Raw genomic sequence first — 25,197 nt, forward strand, 5'->3', positions numbered from 1 at the left:
CAGAAAACTTGTAATTCAATAACTGCCTGTGACATCCCCAATGAAAAGAAGCTCTGCCACTGGAAACTAACTCAAGGTCCAAGTATTAGGAACTTTGCACAAGTTTTCTGGAAGAAAGAAGCTTGACTGGTATGTTATGTAGTTTTCCATGTGGAAAACTGGAAAGGTATAGTTTCTGGAATAGTGTCAGTTTGCTGTCATAGGAAATTTTGTTAGCTTCAGGAAACAAAAGCCTACTTCATAACAGAACTATTTCATACTTATTTACACATATAAATTACTGGCTATAAAACAAGAAACTAAAAACATTAAACATCTATGAACTCACTGAAATAAAATTAAGAAATACTTTAAACGACTGCGTTTTTTGAAGGGTTAGGAAGAGGAAACAAAGGAGGAAGCAACAATGCTTGATAAGAAATGTACTCATTATCTTGCCTATGTAATTATAATTCCTCTGCACAGTATTTTCATAATAAAATTTTTTTAAAAAAAGATTGCCTTTTTTGGCCAGTTCTGGGGCTTGAACTCAGGGCTTGGGCACTGTCCCTGAGCATCTTTTGCTCAAGGGTAGCACTCTGCCACTTGAGCCACAGCACCACTTCTGGCCCTTTCTGTTTATGTGGTTCTCAGGAATCAAACCCAGGGCTTCATAAATGCTAGGCAAGCACTCTACCACTAAGGCACATTCCCAGCCTTTAATCTGAATGTTTTACCTGGAGGACCTGGGAGACCTGGTAAACCAGGTTGTCCTGGAGGTCCCGATATACCAGTTCCAATACAGTTGAAGCAGGTGTCTCCTTTATCACCTGGTGAAAATCAAAACAGAAAACAAATAGTACTTAAGGCTGCTTTAGATAAATTCTAAAGAAGTTAACAGTAAGTTTTAGCATTCTTATCCACCAGTGTGGTTAGAGAAGCCTAAATCCAGTATTGATTGATTGAGAAATATTTACTGAGTGCTTACTATGTGCTAAGAACTGTTCTAGGTGCTTGTACTACATAGATAAATTAAACAAACAAGATCACATGCCTTCATACAGCTCATTGTTTACTGGTCAAAAGAGAAAGTAAACAATGAAGGTACTAAATTACTAAAATATGTATGAAAGATTTTAATAGCATAGTAAACATATTTAACATTTAGTGTGTTAAAGTATGTTTGTAGGAAAAAAAGTAGAGCTGATTATGCCAGAGGTAGGTGGGTGGAAGGCAGGTTGTTATTTTAAATAGGATGGGGTCAGGGTCGAGGTAATTGACCAGACAGTATATGATAATAGTCATGTGTGGCACATACAAAGAACAGCAACTAAACTGCATTGACGGAGCAGAATGAGGAAGTGGAATCAGAGTTTACAGTTTATAAGGAGTGTCCTACCACAAAGCATCATACAGGCTACAGTAAAGACTAGCTTTTTCTCTGAGTGAAAAGAGAAACTAGTAAAAAATTTAAACAGGAAAAGAACATGATATAAAAAGTTTTAAAGATATTACTTAGCTGTTATTAATAGATGCTAAGGACAAGGATGGAAACCATGTAATGTACTATAGCTGTGATCTAGAAAAGAGATAGTACTCATTTCTAGAGTGAAAGCAAAGAACATGATTAGAATTGGTGAGGTCTTGAACAATCTTAAAAGTAGAGCCAACAGGATGCTCTCATGGTTCATAATATGATAAAAAGGAAAACGCCAATCCAAGATGACTCCAAGAGTTTTATCCTGAGAAAATAAAAGGTTGAAGTTGCCTGATTTTTAAGTAAGAGGGGAAAAGTGGGAGTTCAGTGATTATCAGGGAGACAGTGGCAAAAATGAGGACCATAATCAGTATGTCAAGTTAAAAAAAGGAAAATAAGACATTGGATATATACTTATAGAACAAAACAGATATATCTGTACAGGAGACACATACTAAGAAATCACTGCCAAGTCAATGATATTTAAAAGCCACAAAATTGGATAAATCACCTTAAGATAGAGAACAAGAGCTGAACCTTAAGGCATTTCCAGTGAAAAAGTGACTATATAATTTTAAGATGCATGCAAAATACAAAGAACCTAGAATATTTAATAATTACGGTAAAGCAAAAAGAAACAAATAGACACAATACAGAACAGAGGTCAGAAACAGACTCACACATATGTGGTCAAATAATTTACAACAAAGGTACTAATACAATCATTGGAGAAATTGAGGGACTTGCATTTTATGTTACCAAGGTAACTGCATATACAAAGGGGAAAAGTGAGCTTTAATCCTTGCTTCTGACTATACAAAAAAAATTAAATGAACTTAGATGAAAGATCAAAATGCAGAAGTAAAATGATAAAGCATCTAGAAATAAACACAAAGAAATATTAAGTCTTCACGATAAGCAAAGATTTCTAGAACATGTTATAAACATCACTAAACATATAGCAGGAATTTAATACATTTGATTTCATTTTTTAATTTGATTTTATTGTAAATATGCTGCACATGGGGAGTTACAATTACATGATGATTTCATTTATTAATGAGTTATTTAACAAAAGACACAAAAGAACAAGTCACAGAATGGTAGGATATATATATATATATATATATATATATAATATTAATAGCTTATGTTAAATATGCTATATATAACGTAGGGGATATATATTTGGTATGGCCTATAACATGTATGTTACATGTGTTATATAGCATATATAACATATATAGCAACTGGTAACTATCTTGCACCTATATATATATATGTATATATACACATATGCATATATACCCAACATATATATGATCAACAATCAAATTAAATATGATAAAAAGACAGTTTACAAAGAGGACTGTAAAAATTATAAGAAAGAAACTTGTTATCAATGTCATCAGGGAAATATAAACTTAAAATAACTTTGGGAAATGGTTTGTTGCTACCTACAAAATAAAACCTACACCTAGCAATTCTATTCCCAAGTATATCCACAACAGAAAGACTTATATCCTATTTTAAAAACATGTACAAGAATGATCATTTCCGATTTTGTCATAAAAGCCTCAGATCAAAAGTCTGTTGACATTAAAATGCATATTGAGAAAGAGTTTTACAATGGGATAACAAAGAGCAGTGAAAAATACTATTATAAATAAACTATTGTCGTATTTCATAGTTAAAATACTAGGTTAGGATAACTGATATATAATTAGAGCATAAAAATAGTAGTCATGTTTTTCTGATACTAAGGGGAGCAAGAAAGTTTTCACTTGTCATAGAAACATTCTATATTTTGGTTTAGTAGGTACCTATGTGTAAGATATAAATGTATACATACATACACACATATATGGAAATAAAGGTATGTGTGTAAAATATATTCACATATACATATACTATATAGTATACACACATGCATACGAACATATGAGTATATTATAAATACATTATGTACATATGTACTAAATGCAAATATCTGTGAAGGTATGAAGAAAACTGGGAAATGCAATACTGTGAGAACCAAGTGAAGACAGAGTTAACACAGTGAACAAAACAAGTAAGTAAAAAGACTGAGACTTAACATTTGTATTAGTAAAGTGGAAGCTGCTAATGATTTTGCCTAGCATCTGTGAGTGTTAGGCAAAAGAATGAGATGGATAAACAAAGGAGGAGGTAACAATGCTCAATAGGAAATGTACTCATTACCTCTCATGTAACTAACTCCTCTGTATAGTATCTTTACAATATATGTGAATAAATCATTTTAAAGACAAAAAAAGAATGAGATGGAGTGGTGAAATCTTGATTAGAGTATGTTTAAGAATAAATAGGGGCTGGGAAGGTGGCTCAGTGGTAGAGCACTTGTCTTGCATGCCTGAGGCCCTGGGTTCGATTCCTCAGCACCACATAAGCAAAAAGAAAAAAGCCGGAAGTGGAGCTGTGGCTCAAGTGGTAGAGTGCTAGCCTTGTGCTGAAGAGCTGAGGGACAGCGCCTAGGCTCAGAGTTCAGGCCCCACGACCGGACCCCCACCCCCAAAAGAATAAATAGTTATAACCAAACTCTCACAATTCAAAAGATTTTCAAGACAAGAAACAATACACAGGTGTACTTCAATTTGCTTGACAGTTGACTTCTCAGCAGAAATCATACAAGCCAGGAGTGAATAGTGTAAGATGTGCATAATGTTCAAGAAAAAAATAAAACTGTCAACCAATAATGTTGAACTCAGCATAGCTATCTTTTAGAAATGAACAGAGGATAAACAGTTTCCCAAACAAAAGTTCAGAGAATGTATCTGCTCCAAACCAATTCTAAAACAAATGCTAAAGAAAGTTGTTCAAATTGAAAGAAAGAGACATAAATAGGAAAAAGAAATCATAGGAAGACAAAAGAAAACCTTACTAGCAAGAGTAATTATAGAAGCAATTTTGGAATACTCAGCTACATGCCGCTGACTCATTCTTGTAATTCTAGATACTCAGGAGATCTGAGATCTGAGGATCATGGTTAGAAAACAGCCTGATTAAGGGACACCATGAAAATTTTATCTCTAAACAATTACCAAAAAGCCAAAAATGGCACTGTGGCTCAGTAGCCTTGAGCAAAACAGTTCGGGGACAGTACCCAAGCCCCGAGTTCAAGCCTCAGGACTAGAACACAAAAATTAGAACACTAATATTATGAGCATGGTAAGTACACCATTCATATCTTTAATATGAACACTAAAAATCAAAACAATATAATAGTGCTACAATACTATTTTAGTGGCAAACTCATAAAATGAGATATCTAAACTTCAATACAGAGGGAGAAATGGAATATAATTGAAAAGTTTTCTTTTTTTTTTTAATTTAATTTTATTTTATTTGTGAACATACTGTACAGAGGGGTTACAATTACATGGGCAGGATAATGCGTACATTTCTTACCAAGCATTGCAGCCTCCTCCTTTGTTTACCCTTCACCTCCCTTCCCAGCCTCCCCCCTCCCCCCGAATCCCAATCCTTCTCTTTCCCCCCCTTCCCCCTCCCTTATGTTTATATTATCCCTAGTTCTTCAGTTAATTTAGTTCTGTTTTTATATTTATGATCAGGTTAAATACATTGGCATCATTTTATAACAGCTTGTTACATTTAAAGTCCTTTTTGTAAGCCTTATGTAAAAAAATTATTCTATAAAATACCAAAAATAAACAGCAAGAAATCAAAATACATATTAGAGTAATTCACTAACAACAAAGGAAGATTGTAAGGGAAATATAAAAATAAAAAAAAGCAAAAGACAAAAGTTACATAATGGCCAAGACATAAGAAGACCTTATCTATCAATAATTAGCTTGAATGTAAATGGATTACATTCTTCAATTAAAAGACAGTGACTGAGTTGGTTTTTCATACCCAACTGTAGGTAGTTTACAAGAAAGTCACTCCATATCTAAGGACATCCACAGACTGAAAATGAAGGGATGAAATAAAATGTTCTATACAGATAGAAGACAAAATAAAGCAGTAGTGATACTAGCATTATAAAATACTTTAAATTAAAATCAATAAAATGAGACATGAAAAGTCATCAAATAGCTGGGCATTGGTGGCTCATCCCAGTAATTCTAGCTATACAGGAGCTGAGATCCGAGAATCACATTTCAACGCTAGCCCAGGCATCAAAGTCCATGAGACTTTTATCTCCAAGTAACTACCAAAACTTGGAAATGGAGCTGTGTCTCAAAGTGGTAGAGCACTACCCTTGAGCACAAAAGTTCAGGGACTGTGCTCAGGCCCTGAGTTCAAGCCCCAGGACCATATAATTACCAACATCATATAATGATAAAGGGAAGGGATCAATTCAGCATGAGAAACTAATGAATTCTACATACACACACACACACACACACACACACACACACACACACACACACACACACACACACACACACAGAGTACTGGAGAACATAAATACAAGAAGCAAGTATTAATAGATTGAAAAAGAGAGATAAAAGAAAAGTTGGGCACTTAAACCAATGGGAGGAGCATTCAGAGAAATTCAGCAAAGAAATTTGAGTAAATTGCATCTTAAAGCAAATGGATCTAAAAGACATCATCAGAGCATTCCATTCAACAGCTGCTGCATGCATAGTTTTCACATTCTCCAGAACAGATCAGGTAAGCCACAAACAAGTTTCAACAAATTTAAAAAATCTTAAATCATATCAAGTATCTTCTTAGATCACAATGTAATGAAGCTATAAATCAGTAACAATATGAACTTTGGAAACTATACAAATACATGAAAATTAAACAACTTGGCTTTGAACAAACAATAAATCAAATAAGAAAGAAATTAAACATTTTTTAAATTGGAGTCAAGTGCCAGTGGGTCACACCTGTAATTCTGCTCAGAAGGGTTACATCTGAGGAGAACAGTTTGATGCTAGGCTAGGCAGGAAAGTCTGTGAGATTCTTATCTCCATCTAAGCACCAAAAAGCCAGAAGTGAAATGATGGTTCAAATGATAGAGTAGCAGCCTTGATCAAAAAAGCTTAGTGAAATCACTCAGGCACAGAGTTCAAGCCCTAGGAACTGCTTACACACACACACACACACAAAGAAACTGGAGTAATGGCATACCCAAAACGATGGTATGCAACAAATACAGCACTGAGATAAATTTGTAAGTCATTGGTGCAACATCAAACAAGTAGAACAATTTCAGATTAAGAATTTATCACAGTATCTCAATGAATGAGAAAAAATAGAACAAATTAAATCCAATGTTACCAGAAGGAAAGAAATAATAAAAATTAGAGAAGAAATAAATGAGGATTAAAAAGAAATGAGTGAAACAAAGAACTGAATCTTGGAAAAGGTAAACAACAGAGATAAGCTCTTAGCCGGACTAAGAAACAGAAAAAAGATTCAAAAGTAATAAAAACAAAAGAAATGAAAACATTGTAACACCTTGTAAATACAAAGATCATTGGAGATTATTATGAAAAACCATATGTGAACAAATTTGATAATCTAGAAAAAATATATTTCTAGACATAAACCTTACTAAGACTTAATATGAACACATAGAAAATCTGAGCAAACTAATAAGAAGTAATGAGATTGAAGCAACAATTAAAGCCTCCTAATTGTACAAAGCCTAGGAATAGATAGTTTCAATACCAAATTCTACCGATCATTTAAAGGACTAATACCAATTTTCATCCAGTTATTTCAAAACTAGTATAAGATGGGATTCTACCAACATATTTGATGAAGTGAACATAACTTTGATACCATAATCAGGAGTACACCACAAAAAGAAGACTGCAGACAAATAACATTGATGACTATAGACATAAAAACTATGAATAAAATAATAAGCAAACCAAATCCAATACCACATTTAAAAGATTATTCAAAATGATCAAGTAGAATTCACATCAAGAACACAAGGATGACTTAATATATGAAAATAAATTAAAATGATATACCATATCAATAAAAGAAAATAAAAAACAATCATCTCAACTGACATAGAAGAGGCATTTGATAAAATTCAAAATTCATTCATGACAAAAATGTTAATCAAAACATGTCCACAAAGAACATTTCATAATATAATAACAGCCATGTGGAATAAGACAACAGGTAACATAATATTGAATGGTAAGGTTTAAAGTCTTTTCTAAGATCTGGAAAGAAGATAAGGATCCTCACTTTCATCATCTTTATTCATTACAGCATGGGAAGTTCTAGCTAGAGCAATTAGCTAAGAGAAAAAAAGAAGAGCATCCAAACTGGGAAATAAATTAAATTGTTATTGCATACAGTTGACATGATCTTATATATAGAATCTTCAAATTTTACCAAGAAACTAAAGAAGCTAATAAACTCACCAAAATAGCAAGATTCAAATCTAGCATACACAAATCAGTTACATTGCAATGTACTGACAACAAATTATCTGAAATAGTAATTGAGAAAATGGTCTCATTTATAATAGCCAAAAAAGATACCTACGGATATATGTAATCAGAGGTGAACATTGTAAAACACTGATGAAAGAAATTAATGACAGGACACAAAAAATGGAAAATTATCTAGTATTCAAGAATTGCAATAATAATTATTATTAAATTGTCATTGCAAGTCCAAAAGAACTTACAGATTCCATACAACCCCTATAAAAATAGCAATGAGCTAGAAAAAGAAATGTACAAAACTAGATAAAGCATTTATAAATTTACATGAAGCTACAAAAATTCCAAATAAAGTCATCTTAGGAACAAAGAAAAAGCTAGGGGGATATATTATCTGGCTTCAAAATACATTACTACACTGTGACAATCAAAACAGCATGGTAAGAATAAGACCAGGGTCCCACTTTCCCCATTCTTATTCAATATAATGCTGGAATTCCTAGCCAAAACAATAAAGCAGGAGAAAAAAATTAAATGAGATTCAAATTATCCTGATTTGCAAATTATATGATTCTATACTTAAACGAACCTAATAATTATTCCATAGAATACTGCTCAGCCACAAAGAAAAATGTAATTATGTCATTTTCAGGAAGATAGATGGAGTTAGAAATCATTCTGTTAAACAAGATAAGCCAAGCTCAGTTAATACATGTGCTTGCTCTTTTCTGTTACAGAATTATAATGATGATGAAAATCCCACTTTTGGGCATTTACCCAAATGATCACAAACAAGACCACACTAAAGCTACCAGCACAACTATGTTTATTGCAGCATTATTTACCATAGCTAAGATATGGAACCAACCCAGATGCCCCTCAGTAGATGAATGGATCAAGAAAATGTGGTATATATACACAATGGAATTCTATGCCTCCATCAGAAAGAATGACATTACCCCATTTGTTAGGAAATGGAAAGACTTGGACAAAATTATATTAAGAGAAGTAAGCCAGGCCCAAAGAAACATAGGTCCCATGGTTTCCCTTATTTGCAATAACTAGTATATGTCTAAGACAAGCAGAAAAGGTCAGATAAGATGATGTTAATTAAATGAACCACAAGATAAGGATACAAGTGGTTTTTTCTTTCTTGCTATTGTTTCTAACGTATTTATAAGGTATCACGTGATTTTTTTTGTTGTTGCTTTGTATGTGCCTCCCCTATGGTATAACCCCTGTTTTCACTGTATTTGATGTTGGTATTATTTGGGGAGCTGAAAGGAAAAAACAAGTTGTTTAAGTAGGGATACAGGTGAAACCATTGCAACAATGAAATGTACAAGATGCTATGTTGAAAAATGAAATTTACAATATGGCGGGGGATGTAGTTGTGGAGGTGGGAGGGAAGGGATGGCAGGGGAAAATCAAAGGAGTAGCCAACAATGCTTCATAAGAAATGTACTTATTACCTTGCTCATGGTACTGTAACCCCTCTGTACAGTATTTTCACAATAAAAAACTTATTTTTAAAAAAAGAAGAAAAGTAATGGTAATGGAAAAGGAATGTAAAGAGGGGACTATATAGGTAGGGAATCAGTGGGAGTAGGAAGGAAGGAGGGAATAAGGAGGAGGTGATTATGATCATATATATATATCTATATATATGTAAAGCATAATAAAACCCACCAAACACTATAAGAAGTAGGGGAGATAAGAGAATGTGGTTGAGTAGGTCAATTTGTTCACTGTATATATGTATGGAAATATCAGAATGAAACATTCTATTAATAAATGTATATAAATAAATAACAATTAGAAACAGTATAGTACTGGCATAAGAACAAACTCATATGCCAACTGAACAAAACAAGGAACCTAGAAAGAAACCAATAAACCTATAGCCAAGTAATACTTGACAAAGCACAAAAAACAGACATCGAAGAAAAGGTAGGTATTTTCAATAAATGGTGTTAGGAAAATTTGATATTCATATGTAAAAGAATGAAGCTACAGTGTTATATCTCACCAGTTATAAAATTGAACTAAAAAAGACAAAAATGTAGATGTAGGATATGAAGGTACTAGAAAAATGCAGACATATTTCAGGACATAGCAATAGCAAAGTCTTTTTGGACAACACCTCAAAAACACTGGAAATAAAATAAACAAATGGTTTTTCATACAACAAAAAGCTTTTTTACAGCAAAATAAAACAGAACTCTAACAAAATAACCCCACTCAGAACACAGAAACAACTTGCAGAATGGAAGAAAATATTTGTAATCTATATGTCCAACAGGGGGTGATATCCAGAATACACACAAAAAATTCTAAAATTTCAATAGAAAAGAAAAAATAACCAGATTAAAATTGTGCAATAAACTTAAATTACATTTTTAAAAGAAAACACACAACTGTCTAACAGGTAAATGAAAAAAATTTAACATCGCTAATTATCAGGAAAATGCAAACAAACCAAAACCCACACAATGAGACTAAACTGTCGCCTCAGCAAAGTAAGAATAAATATTATTAGAAAGACTAAAGAAACTATGTTTATTGCAGCATTATTTACCATAGCTAAGATATGGAACCAACCCAGATGCCCCTCAGTAGATGAATGGATCAAGAAGATGTGGTATATATACACAATGGAATTCTATGCCTCCATCAGAAAGAATGACATTGCCCCATTTGTTAGGAAATGGAAAGGCTTGGAAAAAATTATATTAAGTGAAGTAAGCCAGGCCCAAAGAAACATAGGTCCCATGGTTTCCCTTATTTGCAATATCTAGTATAGGTATGAGTCAAGTGGAAAAAGTCAGAGAATGTGATGTTAGGAAAACGAACCCTCAAATAAGTATTTTAATGTTTTTGTTTCTTTCATGCATGTGTTTCTAACGCATTTATAATATTATTTCTTTGTTGCTTTGTATGTCCCTCCCCCACAGTGTAACCCCCCCTTTCACTATATTTGATGTCAGTATAACATGTGGAGGAGACGGGGACAAACAAGTCGTTTAAGGATTCAGGTGGACCTGTTGCAACAATGAGAAGTACAAAATGTCATGTCAAAACCAGCTTTACAATGACGGTGGGGGGGGTGGGGGGGGTATGATCGGGTGGGGGGGAGGGGGGAGGCTGGGAAGGGAGGTGAAGGGTAAACAAAGGAGGAGGCTGCAATGCTTGGTAAGAAATGTATGCATTATCCTGCCCATGTAATTGTAACCCCTCTGTACAGTATGTTCTCAAATAAAATAAAATAAAATTTAAAAAAAAAAAAAAGAAAGAAAGAAAGACTAAAGATAATAAATGCTAGGAATGTACATTAAGAAAGTCATCATGGAATGTAGTATAGAAGTTTCTCAAAAAAAAATTAGGGCTGGGAATGTGGCTCAGTGTTAGAGTGCTTGCCCAGCATGCATGAGGCACATAAACAGAAAAAGCCGGAAGTGGTGCTGTACCTCAAGTGATAGAGTGCTAGCCTTGAGCAAAAGAAGCTCAGGGACAGTGCTCAGGTCCTGAGTTCAAGCCCCATGACTTGCAAAAAATTTCTTTTAAAAAACCTATCATGTAATTTAGCAATTTTACTATTAGTTACATTTCCCCAGGAAATAAAATCACTATGCTAACGAGACATGAGCATTCTCATGTTTCTTGCAACACTATTCACAATAGCCAAGAAATGCAAACAACCTAAGTATCCACCTATTGATGAATACATAAAGAAAACATAGTTCATATACATAATAGAGTATTATTCAACCACAAAAAGCAATGAGATCTTGTCATTTTAACAATACAGATGGAACTTGAGATCATTATATTATGCAAAATAAAGCAGAGAGAAAGACAAGTAGCACATGATCTCATTTGTATGTGGAATGTTAAAAGTTGATCTCATGAAAGTTGAGAAGAGAATGGTGGTTACCAGAAGCCATGGAAGGTGAAGGACAGGAAAAAGTACTAAGTTACAGTTGTATAGGAATAAAAAGCTCTGGGATATATTTGCATAATACAATGACTTCAGATAATAATTATGTATTATATCTTTCAAGAGGCTAGAAGAAAAGCTTTTGAAGGTTTGAGAAGATAAATATGCTGATTTAAAAATTACACAATATATACATATTATATACATTCACTATACATTATATAAATATTGACCAGTACATGGTATCCCATTAATACGTACTTTCATATTTTTCAATATGTGTTAAAAATTAAAAAATGAGAAAATGTAAAAAAAGTATTTAGAAGCACTGGGAAGAAAATTAATGGGGAATTTTACTGCAAAAAGAAGCAGGAACATAGAATAGTATCTAGCAAAAGATGTGGAATTATCATTAAGGTATTTTAGATAAGTATAAAAATCATAGCCATATACTGGAGGGAATAATACAACAAAAAGTGGAAGAACTGGGGGGTGGGGGGGAGGCTGGGAAGGGATGTGAAGGGTAAACAAAGGAGGAGGCTGCAAAGCTTGATGAGAAATGTACTCATCATCTTGCCCATGTAATTATGACCCCTCTTTACAGTATGCTCACAAAAAATAAAAATAAAAGAAAGTTAAAGGCATTTTTCTGCTGCTGAATGTCAAGACTCTAAAGCTACCAAGATTAAAGCATGAAAGAAAAAAAAAAGAAGAAACTGTATTAGAGGAAGGCCTGTTAACCAAAAGGTAAACAACATAGTAGAAGTAGACATTTACAATAAAAAAAAAAGTGGAAGAACTGATGGTGGAGAAGTGGCAACAATTTCTGAATCAAAACTTTTGGGTAAACAAGAGGAAATGGAATCTGTTTTATAAATAGAATAACTAACTTTAGATAGGAGCAGTAACTATTATGCAAGTAAGCATGTATGTGTACAAATGCGAGTAGATAAATAAATATGGTGACAACAATCTACAAAAGATTCTTACTGTTACTTTAGTTCGCCAATGGAAAAAAGCAAGGTCAGAATTTTAAAATGACAACAGAGAAGGAGGTATTCTAAATTTGAAAGTAAGAGAGAAGGTGCAGGATCAGAAGAGGTAGCAATTTGAACTGCAGGGATATACTTTAGTTCCAAATGAATATAATGAAGTAAGAGGACAAAGGTATCAAGAATTTATGACTAGGATTGGTTACAATAATCATTAAGACATTTAAGTTCAATTATGAGGTAATAAAAGATATCAAAAAGTTAAGGGATAGTCAAAGTTGGGAGGTCTCAATGGGACTTATACAATACTGGGGTCAGGTTAGTATAAATAGTGAGCTAAAAAGGTAGGAGATAAGTGATGAGGGAACAAGATTCATAAAATTAATACTATCCAAAAGTACACTATTGTCACTTAGATGATTTTGGAATATGACTGAGTGGCTAAAGTAGAATGGAAGATAAGATTCAGGGGATTGTGCTGATGATTTGAAAGAATTAAGGAATGAGTATGCTTGTAATCAAACCTTTTACTCCTTGTTCTCCTGGAAATCCTTTATCACCTGGAGATCCTGGGGAGCCTGGTGGGCCTGCTTTACATAGCTCATCACCTGAGATTAGATAAAGAAAGGATAAAGTGTAAATGTTGTAAATATCCAGGACTAAGCAGAAAACAAAACCAAAAAGCCTGACAGGCTAGAAAAAAAAATACTCAATTGTAAGTAACTTCTCTGTAGAAATACAACCTCATGATTACGCAAAATGAAAGAATATTTTTGATAATGAAAATTGTTTGAAGAGAAAATGTAAACATCAAAGAATAACCAAAACATGGAAGTAGAATCTCATCAACATTAAGAACATAATTAATGATGCCAAATCTTCAGCTGGGTTCTCTTTTAAATCCAACCAAAACAACAATAGAACCTTTCAGGGAAAAACACAGCTTACGAATTGGGATATAGGGGCCAGGAGGGCCAGGAGGCCCTGGAAGGCCAGGAGCCCCAGGTTGTCCATCAAGTCCAGGAGATCCAGGAATCGAAATTCCAGGTGGACCGTTATCACCTTTCTGGCCTCTTTCTCCAGGAAAACCAGGGGGACCAGGAGGGCCTGTAACTGCAGTCCCTGAAATAAGAAAAAATACTCATTTAAAAGTACTTTCTTGAAGAAGGCAAATAATCTAATTTTAGTGCTATTACTTTAGTTTTTAACAATGGCAATAACTTCCTTTAATAATATTAGTACACTTTTATTATTTTTCTATGAGACTCAACATCCAAAGGATGCAAACTTCTAAATAATGTACTAGTTTGAGTGTAAGACACAATAATTTAAAGTAGCTATTACTTCTGCAAATTTCTAATAACTTTCCATCATCCTTTAACTATGGTATTTTAATATCAGAACTGCAGGACATTATTAATAAGAGGAAAAGAGACATTTTGGAATATGCACAATAACATGTCTGGTACTGGATATTTTCAGTTCCACTGTCTATTCTTGTGCAACTAACATAGTTCTGTAACTAAAGTTTTATGTTTTCCAAATCAGGTAAGGAAACTATTTTACTTATTTATTTTTTGTCAGTCCTGGGGCTTGAACTCAGAGCCTGGGCACTGTCCTTGAGCTCCTTTTTGCTCAAGGCTAGCACTCTACCACTTGAGCCACAGCACCACTTCTGGCTTTTTCTGTTTATGTGAAACTGAGGAATTGCACCCAGGCTTCATGCATGCTAGGCAAGCACTCCACCACTAAGCCATATTCCCAGCCCTCTTTGTTATTTTTTTAAAACAATCACTTAACCTACAAATTTACTCTTCTAAATTAATGTCAGAATCATCTTGTCAGTTTCTCTTTTTATAGAGTTTGGGCAGTGTTATTAGGATGTGAACTTGGTCGAATACTTACTAGGCAAGCCACTGAGCCATGAATCCAGTCTTTTTAAAAAACAAAATAAAACAAAACAAAACAATTCTTACTTTTGAGATAAAGTCATGCTTGCTACCTATTGGGTGCCTTGACTGCAATTCTATATTTTCACTTCCTAAAGCAACTAGGATGACAGGTGCATACCACCACATCCAGCTTCATTGGAGTGAAGTCTCTGCCCAGACTATCCTAGAATTACAATTCTTCTGATCTCTGCTAGGATAATAGTTTGCATTCTGCTGTGCCCAGATGTTGGTAGAGAAGAGGTCTTGCGTCTTTGCCCAAGATGGCCTTGACCCACAATCCTTCTATTCTCAGCTCCAAAGTAGTAGAGTCTGAATAACTCACACCTGGCTTAGTGTTTCTTTAAAACCTACTGGAATTTGGAAACTTTCACATGTTTCAACTCTTTAACTCTTTTACTGCAACCTTGGGAGAATTTCTTATATCAGTTTTCCAAACAGACAGATTAGAGTTCACCATCTTGAGATGAATAGTGTATGTTCAGAGCATAATGAAATTTACACTTATTCTCTGTCTTACCAGTTATTCACCCCATCGTGCTACTATTTCATTCCCTACATATTTTTGAAGGGAAAGGGCCCATAATTTATTTATGTGTAGTGTGTACTATATCAGATGCTTTTGTACTATATCAGATGAATTTTGTTACTCCTCACTACCATTCCATTTCAGATTTGTTTAGATAAACAAAGATGTTAGACAAGAGTTGTCAAATTTATGGCCAAATTAGAAATGCTATATGTATTTTCAAAGCAATATGTATCTTCAGAGAGATTGATATAAAATATTGTATTGAGACCTAGAGATCTTTCACCACAAAATCACCATGGAGATTTCTATTAGGTATTTCAGCAATGCTGACAATTTTTACATAGGAAATCTGAAAAGTTAAGCATTAGGAGGTCATCATTCCCTTCTTAATACCAAAAAAAATGTAATCATTTGTCTAGTGGATCGCAGAACTATCTGGAACATCTTATTTTTAATCTTATTAGATAAAATGGGACATGTATTTTTAAAAGGTATGACACTAAGCAAATTTTTTTGTGCATGTGCTGCTCCTACAGCTTGAACTCAGAGCCTGGGTTCTGTTCTTGAGCTTTTATGTTCAAGGCCAGTGCTCTAGTACTTGACCCACAACTCCACTTTCAGCTTTTTAGTGGTTAATCAGAGATAAAAAGTGTTACAAAATTTCCTGTCAGGGCTGGCTTCAAACAACAAACCTCAGCTGTCTCAACAAACCTCTTAACTGACAGCTGATTAGGTAGGATTACAGCATGAGTTACTGGTACCAGGCCTAAGTGCATTGTAAAAAAGAAGTACAAGTGAGGAATTTGGTGAGAAAAGCTATGGTAGAAGTTGGGCAGAACCTACCATGCTTACCCTGGAACAAATATGATAAATTTTATGCCTGGCTTAACAAGGATACTATAACTAAGAGGTTATATATATAGTTCCTTTTACCTGGAGGTCCAGGAAGGCCAGGTGGACCCTGTACTCCAGGAAATCCTCTTTCTCCTTTTTCTCCAGGCAAGCCAGGCAACCCAGGATTTCCTTTTTCTCCCACAATCACACCAGTACCAGGCGTAGGAATTACCTTTATTATGAAAGAAAAAAAAATATAGAGTCTTAAAAAGGAAGAGCTTATTCTCCTGAAAGCAATCTGGACCATCCATGTGATTATAAACATTTCATTTTCAAAGAAGTGCCCAGAAGTAAAATCACTGACACTACTACATAGATTATGTGTCAGTGAGACTACTGAATAAATTGTGTCATAAATATCACATTTCTGCACACTCCCATCCCTCAGTTGTCTAGGAAAGGTCTAATACCAATTATAATATTACCAACTTCCAGAGCCTCAGCCTTACAAAGTTAGAAGTATATTTGCTGTCTCGTCTTTTACAAATCACATTCAATCCAATGCTGTCATCTACAGTCTGATAATTCCTTATCAAAAGTGTCTCTCCAATTTGTCCTCTTAATTCATCTTGCCATAACTACAGTTTCCAACTCATATTTGGACTTGAACTTTTGAGCTTACCCCCTTGTATAGAAATCTACTGCTTGGATACATTTAGAAAACTACCTGTCCTGGGCTGGGAAGGTGGCTCAGTGGTAGAGCGCTTGCCTTGCATGCCTGAGGCCCTGAGTTCGATTCCTCAGCACCACATAAGCAAAAAAAAAAAAAAATTGCACAAAACTACCAGTCCTGTTAACTATTCTGATTAAGGAGCTTTAACCCTAAATTCTATAAAGCCATTTCTCATACCCAATACCACTCATATCTATTTCATGTCCTATTTCTAGCAATAAATGTTTGTCAAAATGAAACCTGTCTGATGAGAACCTCTTCATGAAATGCATACACATATATCTGTTCTACTGCATGTGCCATTCCAAACATCTATAATGCCTTCTCCCAAGCTTTTACTTTGTCAACTCACATGTCTTTCTTCCTTGAAAAAAAAAAGAGCATCCCTTCCAAGAGGACTATTTTAATTAAACCCCACCAATTTATCATATCCTTTTCTATGTCCTCTGACCACTCAGGACATAAGTTTAGTCTAAAGAATTTCATATTAAATGAATTAAATATTTTAAACTTCATCTCATAGATCTATAAAGGTAAATAAGCTTCAGATTTAAGAACTTATCAGTCTGGGGTGCAAATCAGCAAGTACTAGTACAGTGCAATAATTCATTGCTCTATTGCATAGAAGAAATATTAACGAAAACAAAATAAAAGTTTGTATTCCAGAATTGAGATAATAATTCAAAAAGGAAATTGTGCGGCTCGGCAGGACTACATTCTCAAATTTTTCATTTTTTTCTGATACTAATCAAAATTTTATTATCCTATTTTCTAAAGCAATTACTTCCTAGAGAAGTCACACTCTTAATTTTAATATGAAAAGCAAATAAAAATTGTCACAAACCTTCTTTAAGCATATTCTAATTTCATTTAGTACAATTTTAAGTAGTAATATCTGAGACTCATGATGAACAAAAAAGAAATTACTTCACAAATTTCTGGAGGTACAGAATACATTTTATGGTAATCACACTGTTGTGGCCTCAATGCATTCTAATATCTAGTCTTAGGATATTTTAATCAAAGAAAAAAAACCATTGATGAAATCTTGTAACAATAATTTCTTCTTAACAAGAGTAAAAATATACTTAATTTAAATTTCATGGTAGACCTAAACATGACAGAAAATCTACAATTATCCCCACAAATTATTCTTTCTCAGAGCAACTTCCTACATCTGTTTTAAGGGCTCATACAAAGCATACATTCAGGAAAGAAAGAGAAGTCAATCAGCCAATTACAAATTGAGAAACGCTATTAGGACCAAATTCATCTTTCTCCTGAGCTCTTCGGGAGAAACAGCCAATCTCCACTTCCTCAAGAGTTTCATTCATTTAACCTTTGTAAGCAACACTTGCACCATCTGCTGGTTGCTGTAGAAATGATTTGGCAATTATGATACAAACCACCCAATGCCATAAATTTGTACCTATACTAAAAAGAAGTAATACACGGGCAGAATAAATACAAAAATCCTGCAGTTAACACTACTGAAGTTTCAATATGTAAAGACTTCTCAGCTAGTAGAAGTTGATAACGACTTGTACTTTTTTGTTCTATGAGGAAGAGTTTGTAGAAAGTATATATAATTTAGGGACAAAAATAATGCCATAGTAAGAGAGATACAGGAAGACTTAAAAACTTACCAGGCCAGGAGGCCCAGGTGGACCAGTGTCACCCTTTTGGCCCTATTCAATACAATTGTAAAATACATTAGCAAAAGTTTCATGAAAACATCTATTTTTCTCAAGAATATAAGAGATAATTTAGACTTATGAATCAATAATAAAACAACAGAAGTGAGAGATATAACATGAGTAAATGAAACAACACTAGGCTAATTAGCATATACATATCTGTAATATTGTCTCAGATTTACTAGCTCTACCATCTTTGACTGAATTAACTAACCTCCCTTCCTTATTTGAAAATAGACTTTTAGTTGAAACATTCTTTGATTTTAAGATCCTTACTTCCTGGCAAGTTATAAATTCTCTGTAACAAAGAGTAAAAGATTGTACCACTACAGTAAGTTAAAATCATCACTTCCTTTTACATTTACTTTTAATTCCTTCTCATAAATCTAGTAAAATGCATTCATCTACTGTCATTTCCATTACTAATGGAGACTTTCAAGGCATTGGTCTTAACTATAATAAGTAACAGCTAATAAATTGTCATTGCTTTTGTGAGTTTACTCTTAGAAGCTAATAAAACACAAATTCAGGCAAATTTTTTTTTATCATTGATCAGTAGCTAAGAGAGCATTAAGAACCTAATATTCAGTTGTTACTCCATTGACCAAGACCAAACAATAAATGACTACTTTACATCTTTACTCTAGTTCTAGACTTGTTCTTCTATTTTTCAAAGTCACTTTTAAAATAGGTAGCTAAATAAATGATCTCAGTCAGACTGCACTGGTCCAGGGAAAAAAATAACAAAGAATTAGTCACAGACTTACAGACAATAATTATATCCAGAATGGAAAAGTTTGGAAAAGACAGTCTAAATTTAAGCTTTAAGACTTTGTAGTAAGAGAACTTTACTAAAATTGTGCTGAATTCCCTTGCTGAAAAACTAAAGTTTTATCAATATATGCAAAGGCATGGAGTTCAGAGTGAAAATGGTACTCTTAAATAATCATTATTGCACTTGTAATCTATGAACTATGATTTAGAGTAATGAAAAAAATAGTTCAATCTCTTATTCAGCTTGATCTCTCTCTCTTTGTCTCTCTTTCTCTCCACCCCCTCTCTCCCCCTGAGCAATAGTAATGCTCATAAGACAAGCAGCACTACAGAGAAGGATGAGAACATCCTCAGGGGAGAAAGAGAGATGGGAGAGAAGAAAATTTAGAGACTACGGTATAAAAGAAAATGAAACAATGAGAAAAGATGGAAAAAGAAGGCATGTTTTGAATCCAAAAGCTATTTATAACTTTCATATTTATAATTCATCTTTGAGATAGAAAAGGATTACTTTAAGAGTGTAAGACCAATCACTTTCAAAGAAAAAAATTCTTACCTTTTGACCATCCCTTCCTGGTTCCCCAGGGTATCCAGGATCACCAGGCAAACCCTTTAAAACAGAGGATGATATCAGGAAAAATGGCTGGGTAAGAAAGCCTCCAAAATCCTCTCCTAGCAGAAACATTAAGAACACTGGCAAAAATAGTCCATAAAAATCAGCTTTTTCAGAACTGTAGAAATTACCCAAAGCTCACAACAACAAAAGAAGCATTTCGTTTGCTTTTTAAAGGTTAAATCTTGGTAGGATCACAGAGCTTAATGGCTCATTTTATTTCCATCATCCCCTTATCAGTTTTGCAGGTAAAAACCAGTAGCCTAGCAAAAAAAATATTGTAACTCCTTTGAAGCCCCATTCCCAAAGAACTATGACTACCAGAACTGTCCATTGGTTTGCAAGAAGACTTTACTTACAAAATGATTTTTTTAAACCTGTTTTGGCCTCTCCCAAAACAAACAGAAACACCCTAGGTAATTGTTGAAAATAATCAGAGGCAACAGTTTGACTATCATAGTTTCCTGAAAAACAAAACAAAACCTAGTTGTTTGAAAAGAAGCCAAAAACTATGGGCATATTTGTTTCTTCTCATTTTATATGCTACCATAGATTACTGGTTTAATAAAAATCAACCTGAAACCAACTTCTATCTTCCTGTCTTAGTAAGAATTACCCCTTTCCTTTGGAATTGCTACAAATTTCATCAAATTTTCTCTCTCCCTAAAAGCCTTGTTTAATGCTTATTTTGGATACACATTGATATCAAAGCAGCTGGAAATAATGTTCCTGGACTTGTATATTTTTATCGTTCATATCTTTAGTAACTAGAAATATCTGTCAAAGTCTTTATTTACAGAAAAATTGTGAATGTTCATAGCAGTTTTAGTCATAATTACCAAAATTCAGAAAAAAATCAAAATATCCTTTAATGGCTATATGATTAAACAACTTGATAAACCCAAATAAGCAAATACTATTCAGCAATAAGACAAAATATAATATGAACACATAGTACAAAATTGTTCAAAGACTGGGAAGGGGATAAGAAAGAATAAAAGAGATAAATTTGATCAAAGTCATTATATGCATGTATGGAAATATCACATTGTAACCCTTTGTACAATTACTGTGCAATAGTAAAAAAGAAAACAACCAGAATATATTTTCCATTAATTTAAATTAAGTAGTTTATTTTAATTAATTAAACTATACCACCATTCCCAACGATTTTACATTTAGTAAGAGGAAAGAGACTTAGCTACTCACTGGAATTCCTGGTTGACCATTCTCTCCATCTTTGCCTGGTTTACCCTATAGAATACAAAGAAATGGTAGAAGAACATAAATGTGTTACTTGGAAGTATGAGATTAAGGATTATTCCTGCCTCAGAGCATACAAATAATAAACCTTTTAGATGTCAATATTACGTATTATAGTAGTGATATTATCAAACTTTTAAAAATTAGGAAGGATACACACATATACACACCTATTTGGAATTTTTGTATAGAATATTAGTTGTAGCACTTACTCTTTTGCCTGGCTCTCCTTGCTCACCCTTCTCACCTTTCACACCACCAGGAGGGCCCTGTACACATAAAACAAGTAGTTTCATATTGGTTCAGGGGATACTGTGAGTCAATACAAGTTTATGTTAAATGATGCTAAAGAATTTTAGGTGCTTACAGGAGGGCCACAAATCCCCGGAGGTCCAGGTGGTCCTGGGTCACCAGGATCTCCCTGTTCAGTTGTAGGGTAAAGGAAAACAATGTTTTAATAATGGAATACACAGTCTCACTCTAACTATAGGAGCTAAGAACATTTAACAAACTAAACTGCACACTCAAGTATTATAATCAATATAGAATGTTTCTAACTCAAAGTTGATATCTGCTACACACACACATACACACACACACACACACACACACACACACACACACACACACACACACACACACACACACAAAATCAGCTGGGTAAAGGTGGCTCACATTTATAATCTTAGCTACTCAGAGGCCAAGATCCAGAGGACTACAATTCAAAGCCAGCCTTAACAGAAAATCATACAAAATCCCATCTTCCATTAGCCAGAAAAAGCAGGGCTAGAGGCATGACTCAAGTGATAAAGCATTAGCCATGAGCAAGTCAACTAAGTAAGCCCTATGTTTTGAGTTCAAGCTGTTGTACCATAGAAAAGAACCTACAGCCATTTTAGTTACTTCTAGAGTAATATGGTAACACTTAAGAAATTTTGGTCTTTCAAAATATTTGACAAAATGATTTAATCCATATAGCTGGTGGAGACTAGTTTTGAGAGAAATAGGAACTGACAAGTAATATATATGGAATTTTTTGAGAATTCTGATGAAAATCATTTAAAACTAGTGTGTTAACAGTTTCACTATACTATGAACATATAAAAATGAATTGTATACTTTAAATTAGTGAATTTAATGTTAAATAAATATATCCTGAAAGATAATTCAAATTTTTAGCTATCTCAAATCCTTGTTATTTAAAAAATATCCTTATATATAACTACATTTCAGTTTATAATGTATCTCATATGAAACTTTTCAGCTTTTTTAAATTGTTTCCAGCTTTATCAAGTTACAGATGACAAACAGAAACATATATTGAAGATGTCAAATGTGCTGTTTTTTATTATTATTGTAAAGATAATATACACAGGGGGTTATAATTGTGTTAGATAATGAGTAGATTGCTTTTTGAACAGTGCCACCTCTTCCCTTGTTTTCTCCCAGTTTTTCTCCTCCACAACTTGTAGAGTTCATTTTCAACATAGTGTCTAGAGACTATCACTCTTGTATTTGTTTACGCTTCATCCCATCATTTCTGTGCTCCCTTTACCCTCCCTAAACAGATAAACTTATATACAAGATAAAAGTACAGAAATTAAAAGCAGCAACAAAGGAGAAAAAAGAAGTATGTTGTGAAAGGACTATCTCTAGTTAATTAACACATCCATAAAAAGATTTTATTGATTTCTTCCCTATTTACTCACCTGATCTCCTTTTTGAAACTCTACATCAATTGGTCTTTTCTGCTCACTGATTTGCCCAGGTGGCCCAGGTGGCCCCTGAAGACCTTGCTCACCCTGTTTTCAAGACAGAATAAGACAGTGAATATTTCACAATCTACAAAGACAATAATGTAAGAGGTAAATTATCATTTTCAAAAAGGAAGGAAAAAAAAACCATAGTTCAAGTGACTATGAAAGGAGAAAGCTGAGGGTTTGAATAACCAACTCTTTTTCTCTACTCACCTTTTCACCTTTGGGTCCCTGGAAGTTTAAACCCATATTCCCCTGGAGAGAGAAGTTTCTGTTTGAAACATCATTACAATAAGAAACAATCCACACTAAATAAAAGGTATATAAAAAGAAAATTACCTTTGGTCCTGGCAGTCCTGGTGGGCCAGGAGGGCCCTAAGAAGAAAAGGGAAAAATATATTCTATAAGTTTATTTAAAATGTTATCTCTTTTCATAAAAATTAAAACTGAAGCTGGCCACCGGTGTCTCACGCCTGTAATCCTAGCTTCTCAGGAGACTGAGATCTGAGGCTTGTAGTTCAAAACCAGCCTGGGCAAGAAAGTCTATGAGGCTCTTATCTCCAATTAGAAAACCAGAAAACCAGAAGTGGTGCTATGGCTCAAGTGGTAGAGCACTTGCCTTGAGCTGAAGAGCTGATAGACAGTACACAGGCCCAGAGTTCAAGCTCCACGACTGACAAAAAAAATTTAAACCAAAAATCTCTTCAAAATAACACTTTCAGGGCTAGGGATGTAACTCAGTCATGAAGCACTTATTAGTAGCTTGCAATATCAAAATTATTCGTTTTTTTTTCTGTCATTGCTTTTTCATGAAATACACATTTCAATTAAGAAAAACAAATTAGATGAATGTGAAATGTGTGTTTCCAGGGAGGTAGTGGTCAGGGACAGAAAGGATTGGTAGAGGAGAGGAAGAATACCAAAGTAAAATCAATGCAAGTTAATTTTACCCTCAACACACGTACCATATTGCTCTTATCAGAATTATGCATAAAGCAAATATTCTAAAGCAAAAACTGTAGTTCTAAACTGCATCTGATTATTTATTAACCCAGTTTTGTTATTATACAATCCATTGGTGTTTTTGAGAATTTTACAAGGTTTGAAAAATTAGACATTTGCTTGCTTATGTACATTGCCTCCATCTCAACCTATCTATTTCCATATTGCATCTTGGTGTCAATCCTAAGTCTTTGTTTCACCTGTTTAAACTGGGTTAATTGTGGAGTGATTTGGATATGTGAAAGAAAGTTAAGAAAATTCAAATTATTGACAACATTCCCAAGGAATACCAATATTCTAACAGGAGAGTTAAGAAAAAGTAACATGGTCCAATTTCCTGCTTTGCAAAATGTCTACAACTAAAGCAAACTAAACAAATGACAAATGAGTTTTTAATCCTTTTCCAAGAAGTGTCATAAAAGCAGAAATCACAGTTTTGCTGGCAGATTTTTCTAAGATTAATTAAATTCTATTGCCTTCATTCAAGAGTAAAGAACCAAGTGTCACAAATAAAAATATATTAGAAGATCATTAGAAGGCTTTTCCTTCTCTTCTGAGGCACACAAATCTATGATCCCATTGCAGAGTGATTGGAGATATAGATAGATAGATAGATAGATAGATAGATAGATAGATAGATAGATAGATAGATAGATAGATAGATAGATGCATACATACATACATACATAAATTTATAAAGTTTATATGTTTATATCTTTTACAAATTCTATTTTGTTTTAGCACTAAACAAAAACTCAAATCTAAAGAAAGAAACATGTTTGATCAAGTAACTAAATGATTTTATGACAGAATGGTCTTATCAGATTTACTGAGATGACTAGAAGTGACTTCAATACTGATAAATCAAAAGGCAACCAACAAATTACTCTATTTTAGGGATTTGGGAATGGTTCATCAAAGGTATTGGGTTTGATGTCGACCACTACAATAAAGAAAAACACTTTTTGTGTGGTACTGGAAATTGAACTCAGGGCTTCACTTGCTATACAAGCACTTCACAACTGAGGTACACCTCTAGCATCCATTTTTTATATGTTTTAAATATTCATTCTACATATCTCATTTTTCCATCTGTGGGATGAAGATTTATTACAAATGTGTGCTATTCAACATAACATAAAAGTACCCTTAACACAGCTGAGCAGCAATGGATCATGCCTGTAACCCTAACTTTTTGGGAAAAATAACTGCTTGAAGACCAAGGCCAGTCTG

The 25,197-nt window shown here is 33.8% G+C and overlaps 1 protein-coding gene across 5 annotated transcripts in view; it reads right to left on the bottom strand.

The window, feature by feature from the left end:
• Nucleotides 1-25,197, bottom strand: part of Col4a5 (collagen type IV alpha 5 chain) — a 205,850-nt gene that overhangs the window by 74,203 nt on the left and 106,450 nt on the right. For all 5 annotated transcript variants that reach the window (XM_042690045.1, XM_042690044.1, XM_042690043.1 and 2 more), the window contains 12 exons: nt 23,302-23,337; nt 23,176-23,217; nt 22,915-23,007; nt 21,573-21,626; nt 21,418-21,474; nt 21,152-21,196; nt 19,886-19,939; nt 18,505-18,546; nt 16,225-16,357; nt 13,759-13,932; nt 13,335-13,418; nt 717-809 (listed from right to left, as the gene is read on the bottom strand). In XM_042690045.1, the coding sequence (XP_042545979.1) occupies nt 717-809; nt 13,335-13,418; nt 13,759-13,932; nt 16,225-16,357; nt 18,505-18,546; nt 19,886-19,939; nt 21,152-21,196; nt 21,418-21,474; nt 21,573-21,626; nt 22,915-23,007; nt 23,176-23,217; nt 23,302-23,337 (907 nt within the window). The remainder of the gene's footprint in view (nt 1-716; nt 810-13,334; nt 13,419-13,758; nt 13,933-16,224; nt 16,358-18,504; nt 18,547-19,885; nt 19,940-21,151; nt 21,197-21,417; nt 21,475-21,572; nt 21,627-22,914; nt 23,008-23,175; nt 23,218-23,301; nt 23,338-25,197) is intronic.

The sequence above is a fragment of the Dipodomys spectabilis genome, unplaced genomic scaffold, assembly GCF_019054845.1.
Source record: "Dipodomys spectabilis isolate Male_0828 unplaced genomic scaffold, ASM1905484v1 ptg000132l, whole genome shotgun sequence".
Classification (NCBI taxonomy): domain Eukaryota; kingdom Metazoa; phylum Chordata; class Mammalia; order Rodentia; family Heteromyidae; genus Dipodomys; species Dipodomys spectabilis.